The following is a 6,298-nucleotide window of genomic DNA, read 5'->3' as shown; positions in this document are numbered from 1 at the left end:
TAATCTGCAGGACCGCCGATATTCAATATTGCCATCAAACATAAACTCAATGTACAAACACTGCTTGATAATTAACAAGTGATTGTCACATCGTTAAGTTGAAAACCACCAAAACGTGTACTGAAGACGGATTAAAAATCCATAAACTTAGTTGTATTTTTATGTGTATGTTGAGAATGTGTAAGGACATGAAACACTTTAACAGATGAATTGTATCTTGTCTGTGTGTGTGTGTGTGAGAGAGAGAGAAAGAGGGAAAAGGACACAACATGACTGATGTTGAATATGGTTCTTTTGTACATGCAAATTCAAGAATGAAAATTTTTAGAAAGAAAATGCCAATTGAACCTTTTTGAGCAACCGGGCAGGTAGTGCAAAATAATAAAGCCACTATGTACAAGCATACCTGCATTTAATGATACATATTAACGAGGCCTACAAAACCATACCCCAGCTTTGGAAAGGGAAGAAGACACTAGTTAACTTCTGCAAACCAAGTACATAAAGAAATGAGTCATAAACCATCCATTTAAAGCGGCTGGGAATGAGTTGATCCACAACCTGTCAAACAGCAATTCACAACTGACTTGTGTGCTCAAGGCCCTCTCCATGTGCTGGAGCTCTATTGCCTGCAATTCCATAGTTGTACAAGATAAAGTTAATGTATGTAAACATGCACCGAAAGACCCATTCACTGGGAGAGAAACGTACCACTTATTTCAAACCCTTCCAACCGACAAATACTTTAAGTTTTACTGGATATTGCGGTTAAGCAATCCTTGAAATAATAAATAAAGGTCTTGGTTATCTGTGCCAAATATCTCCTCTGCTTTTCTTAAGGTATCCTGGAAAAATATAAGAACAACCATCCACTAGTTAAGCAACTACGTCCCTAAGATATCCATTTGCATCATCATAGAGCATAATTACAAGGATTCAACAATATACCTCTCTAGTTTGCTTTTGAGCATTTAGCTCCTTGATATTAGCTAGAAATGCACTGAACTGCTCATATGAGAGCCGACTCCTACAAAATAATCAAAATCGCTTGTCAGCATATGAAGGTAATTTTATTATTCCAGTAAACAACCCATCATACATTTCACAATTAACAAAACCTACCTGGCTTGACGAAAGAACTCCTTGCCATCAATTCGTGGAGTGCGCCCTACACAATTTTGAATGTAAAAGCAGAATGAAGTTAAATATGGTACAAGAATGTCAGCAATATTGACTTGATTTATCATTTCAAAAACAAAATAAGTTTATTTAGCATTAATAGAAAGGTAGACTTGTACACAATGCAAATGGGATTACACTAGCACACAAAATAATGATAAATCAGTGGGTTGAAATCCAAACTTTTGCAGTAGTGAAATAATGACAACTCCTAACAATGCAAACCTGGCAATGCACGACCACGAGGAGGAGAGTTTGCTGCTGAAGACTGCTGGCTAGATGGATACCAAGCAGACAAAGAAGACCGTGAATCATACGGCAGTTTTGTGGGAGAAGTGGAGCCAGAGGTTCGATGTGGAGAGGTAACAGCAGAATATCCTCTAGGAGACCCACTTGTGGAAATAATTTTTGGAGTTCCAGTTGGAGTAAGCCGTGGAGAGATATATGCAGTCATGGAAAACCTGTTTCCAGAATTCCTTGATGCTGTAGACCAAAATATTAGCCTTGATGGATATATTAACAACCACTAAGTGCTGTGATATTTTGTTAATATAATGAAACAAGAATCAATAAATAATAGTATATACAGTGATAGTTCCGTCTAACACCTTTTTTTAACTTATTTCAATCGAACATCCAATACATATATAATAGATACTTGGGCTTTTCAGCATAAGGTGTAGTCTAAGATGAGGCGCAACTAAAAATACTATAAACTAAAGTATAGTAATGCGTTTGCATCAAGGAGGCACTAATACCAGACATGAACAATGCCGTGCAAACATGAAACAAAGTTCATATACCTTCATCACTTGAGTATCTCATATCAGTAGAGCCACTCAAGGAATGTACTCCATTGTAGCCATTTGTCACTTCATCTGTAACCACAAAAGACAAGAATGAATAAAAGATTTTACCACAAAATGGAGCCAAGGGAGAGAGCAATGACAAAGTTAAGCCTCTTCAATAGAGAGACTAACAGTACCATTATCAGGGTATGCCTTAGGGACTGATTGGTCACATGTCCCAATATCAACAGTTTGAACAGGCTGCAAGAATAAAATGCCATAGCTAATGAGTTTTATGTGAAGATAATCATCAAATCACCATTAGAATAAATAAAGATAAGCATCTAGAAGTTGTCACCAAAAAATCTTACAGATGAATTTTCATCATTTAGCGACTGCATTAGCTGCCTCTTGAATGTCTCCAACTGTAAAAGAATTCAAATATAATAATGTATAAAGTCAAAACAACAACTTGAAACATGAACACAAAAGGGAAAAAAATGATAGCTGTCCAGAAGGAAAGGAATCCAAACTGGAAGTAATTAAAAGAAAATAAGGAAAGGAGCCAAAAGAACAGAATCGTTAGATGAAGTGAAACTCAATACACAACCTTCACTTTTCTTTCCCAGTAATATATTTAGTAATATATTGTGAGGGCATTTCAATTTTCCATTTTCCAATACACATGCTACAATCTCATATAGCCTCTGGTTTCCGTAACATGTGATGAATTAGGATTCAAACGTATTTACTTAGATGTAAAATGCCTTCGTAGGCAAATGGAATCCTTTACAAGTTCACTACTCCTTAGGTTAAGTTTAGTAGCAGCAAGTCTCTTCAGAAGAACAAATACCATTAAAATATTAACTGATGGCAAGTTTTCAAAAATACTAACCTTTGCCAAATCACGGCTTAGTTTCTTCGTAGTCGCTGCCAATGAATCCCGTTCCTTAGAGAGTTTCATCTGCATAACAAACAATCTATAAACAAAAGCTGCCGACAATTCTCAATATTCATTATAAAAAATATCTTATCTTTATCAAAGGCAATCAAAGAACAATGGTTTTACGTGTAATGTGGATAATTTGAAGTCCCTAATAACTTCTAAGTTTTTACAATGCGGTATCAAAGCACAGCAAAAATTTTAAAGCCAAATTCACAAACCCCAATTAAAACTTATCGCAAAATTCAAAAACAACAAAACCCTAAACCCCTCCCCATTTTTTCCCTTTCCTAAACTTTTAATCTCAATTTATACACGAACCAAATTCAAACTACTGAACCCCGCGGAACCAAAATTCCTCATTTCTCCCCTCAGCATATCCCATAGGAATTTATTAAAAAAAATCCAATCAAAACCCTAAACAGAGTCATCTCCTTAGGCATCATCAAATTGAATTTCTTTTTTTTTTAATAAATAAATATATGAACCTTTGGCTTACATTGTCATCGAGGGCGGCCTTCAAACGCGAATCGGCATCGTTTTGGGAGAGTTGGATACGAGAAAGCTTATCCTCGAGGTCAAAAATGATCCTGTCCTTCTCGTAAAGCTTCTGCTTCATCCTCCCCACATCGGTCTCGAGCTTCGATACTCTCGAAGCTATGGCCATGGAGGTAATCTTCCGAGCCAGATCCAGCTGGTCATACGGATCCGTGGGTATTACAGATAAGATTTCGTCCGATAGGTGAAAATCGGGTCCACCACCACCACCGCCTCCGCCGTTACTACTTCCACTGCTCTGCGACATCATTCCCTTGCCTCCCTCTGTCTCTCTCTCTCCTCCTCTTTCTCTCTCTAAAAATAAATATATATTTAAAAATTATACATAAATAAATAAATTAGGTAAGAAAAATAGTTTAAATTAAGAGAGAGAGAGGTGGTAGTTGTTGTTATTGTGTCGTTGCAGCTTCTTTGGTCACGACGAGAGAGAGAGAAGACTTTATTATTTTATTATTATTATTATTTTGAAAAGAAAATTCCCACTCCTTTTGCGCTCTCTTTGAAAAGAAAAATTATTTTTCTTTTTCTTTTTCTTTAATTTTGGGCTAAATTGTAAAGTGTTTGTTTGCGGTGTTGCTTTCTGAGTTTGAAATTTGAATAGTTTCCCTCCAAAATTAGGTCCACAGAGAAAATTCAATCAAGTAATTTTCAAAAAATACAAACTAATCAACAATGGGACCTGTTTGAATCTTGAATTTTTCTAAATAAAAAAATAGAGAATTTTTTGTTTGAATATTTATAATTATTCTAAATTTTTTATACAATTATTTTTCAAACAAGAAGAAATTAAATTTTTTGGAACTCTTTCTTTTTTACTCCTAAATTCAAGATCCAAACAAAAAGTTGGGATAGCAAAGAGTTTTGGACATTTATTGAATTTATTAATATAAATAATTTTTAAAAAATTTAAACTATCAAAATTTGAATGGGACTCAAATTCCTCCTAGCTATAACATGGTTATGTGAGCACTACTAATTATGAATAATGTGACTTTAATTAATTAGATTGAAGAGAAATAATCAATTAATTTATCATGTATAATGATAAATCATTAAAAATAAATAATGATGACATGTAAGCTGGTTTAGACTATTACATTTTCAACTTACAGCTAATATCTCCTAAAAAATGTATATTTTTTCTATATAAAAAATGTGTAGATAACAGAATTTTTTTATTTTAACTGTTTTTTATTTTTTTTCCGAATATTTTTATATTTAATAGAATATTTTTATATTTAACGGTAGATTGTAAACATGACTTAAACTTAAATAAAATTAACTAAGCAAATTAAAATAAGATAATTAAAACCATATATTTTATAATTAAAATAAAATTTAATTAAACTTAAACTTAATTATATATTCTTTTGTTGTCACTGTCAAATTCAAAAACTAGAACAAACATAAACTTAACCAAAAATAAATTAATTAATTGATTAAAATGAGATATTTTATGATAATTTAAATAACTAAATTATATTTATTTAAAAATAATAAAGGCATACATATCATTTTTTTATCTTAGAAATTTGTGTGATAGTTTATTTTTTATCAAGTGATTGTAGCTCTTTTTCTTCATCAAATTATCAAATGATACTGTGAGATACATTAGAAACTAAAAATAGTTGATGCATGTATATTAGTGCCTACACTACGACTTTTTCTATTATTAATTTTTTTTAACTATTATTGTATTTTATATATATGTCATGTAGTCATGTAAATATATATCTATATCAAAGTTGTGTTTATATGTCATATATGTAGAGATTATTGATATAAATATTTATATATGCTATAGAACTATAATTCATTCTATTATATATATATATATAAATATATATTTTAAATAGTAAAGTCGTTTTTATAAAATTATAGACAATGTTTAAAACTATAAAACTAAGTAAACGTGCATTGCACGTTGCTTATACCTAGTATATGTATGTACATAACACATCATTCAATTATTATTATTATGAGGTATCCTATCAAAAACTATAATCAATCTACTTAAAAGTGGAGTAAAAAAAATTACTCTCGAGCTATCTCTTTCTCTACTTTTATTATATTTTGAATTTGTGGCCCGAATTTCATAATTGTAGAATCGACTCCTTATAATTTGGCAAACAATATTATTCCATTGAAAAAAAGAGTATTATTATGCACTAGGGGTGAGCATCGGTCGGTTTTGGCGGTTTTTTCACCAAAAAAAATCCAGAATTCGGTTTTCGGTTCGGATTGGTGCAATCCGAAAACCGACCGAACCAAACCAGTTTAAAAAAAAACCGACCGTTTTGGACCGCGGTTTGGTCGGTTAAACCAACCAAACCGAATTGATGTTTTTTTTTTTTTTTTGAAAGTTTTAGTTAAAAAATTAAAAATTTTGGATTGTTAGATTCCATTTTTGTATGTTTTTAAAACATAAATATATAAAGAATATAATTACATTTACAAGTGCCTTAAGTTTTTTTTTTATTAAAAATTTTAATTTTTAATAATTAATAATTATATAATATTATATTATTATTTTATTGTGTTCGGTCGGTTTCGGTTTTTTTGGTCGGTTCACCCAAAATTTCCAAACCGACCGAACAGTGGCGGTTTGCACCGTCGGCGGTTTTCGGTTTAAACGGTTTTGGTTTTTTCGGTGTTCGGTAGGTCGGTGTACACGGTTTTTTCGGTTTTTCGGATTTTATGCTCAGCCCTATTATGCACTAATGATCATGGTAAATGCAATCATCATGCTCCAAATCTAGCAGGTTCAAATCATAAAACTCACGAGTGTAATGCAAATCATGAAATTAGAAAGAGTTTTTTTATGAAAAAA

The 6,298-nt window shown here is 32.0% G+C and overlaps 1 protein-coding gene across 2 annotated transcripts; it reads right to left on the bottom strand.

The window, feature by feature from the left end:
* Positions 1 to 250: 250 nt before the first annotated feature.
* Positions 251 to 3,774, bottom strand: LOC133829957 (uncharacterized protein At4g15545). 2 transcript variants are annotated; one of them, XR_009891906.1, is made up of 11 exons: positions 3,410 to 3,774; positions 2,863 to 2,931; positions 2,339 to 2,392; positions 2,165 to 2,228; positions 1,983 to 2,057; positions 1,405 to 1,662; positions 1,123 to 1,168; positions 949 to 1,027; positions 712 to 845; positions 562 to 629; positions 251 to 486 (listed from the first exon to the last, which is right to left on the bottom strand). XR_009891906.1 is itself a non-coding variant. In XM_062259808.1 (10 exons), exons 1-9 carry the CDS (start codon positions 3,716 to 3,718, stop codon positions 753 to 755), a joined length of 1,047 nt encoding a protein of 348 aa, XP_062115792.1. In that variant the 5' UTR covers positions 3,719 to 3,773; the 3' UTR covers positions 251 to 629; positions 712 to 752. The 2 variants fall into 2 exon arrangements, 1 of the variants encoding a protein (XP_062115792.1); XM_062259808.1 differs by having other exon boundaries at positions 251 to 629; positions 3,410 to 3,773.
* Positions 3,775 to 6,298: the final 2,524 nt, after the last annotated feature.

This window comes from Humulus lupulus, chromosome 4, assembly GCF_963169125.1.
Source record: "Humulus lupulus chromosome 4, drHumLupu1.1, whole genome shotgun sequence".
NCBI classification, from domain to species: domain Eukaryota; kingdom Viridiplantae; phylum Streptophyta; class Magnoliopsida; order Rosales; family Cannabaceae; genus Humulus; species Humulus lupulus.
This window is presented reverse-complemented; position numbering and strand designations above follow the sequence as displayed.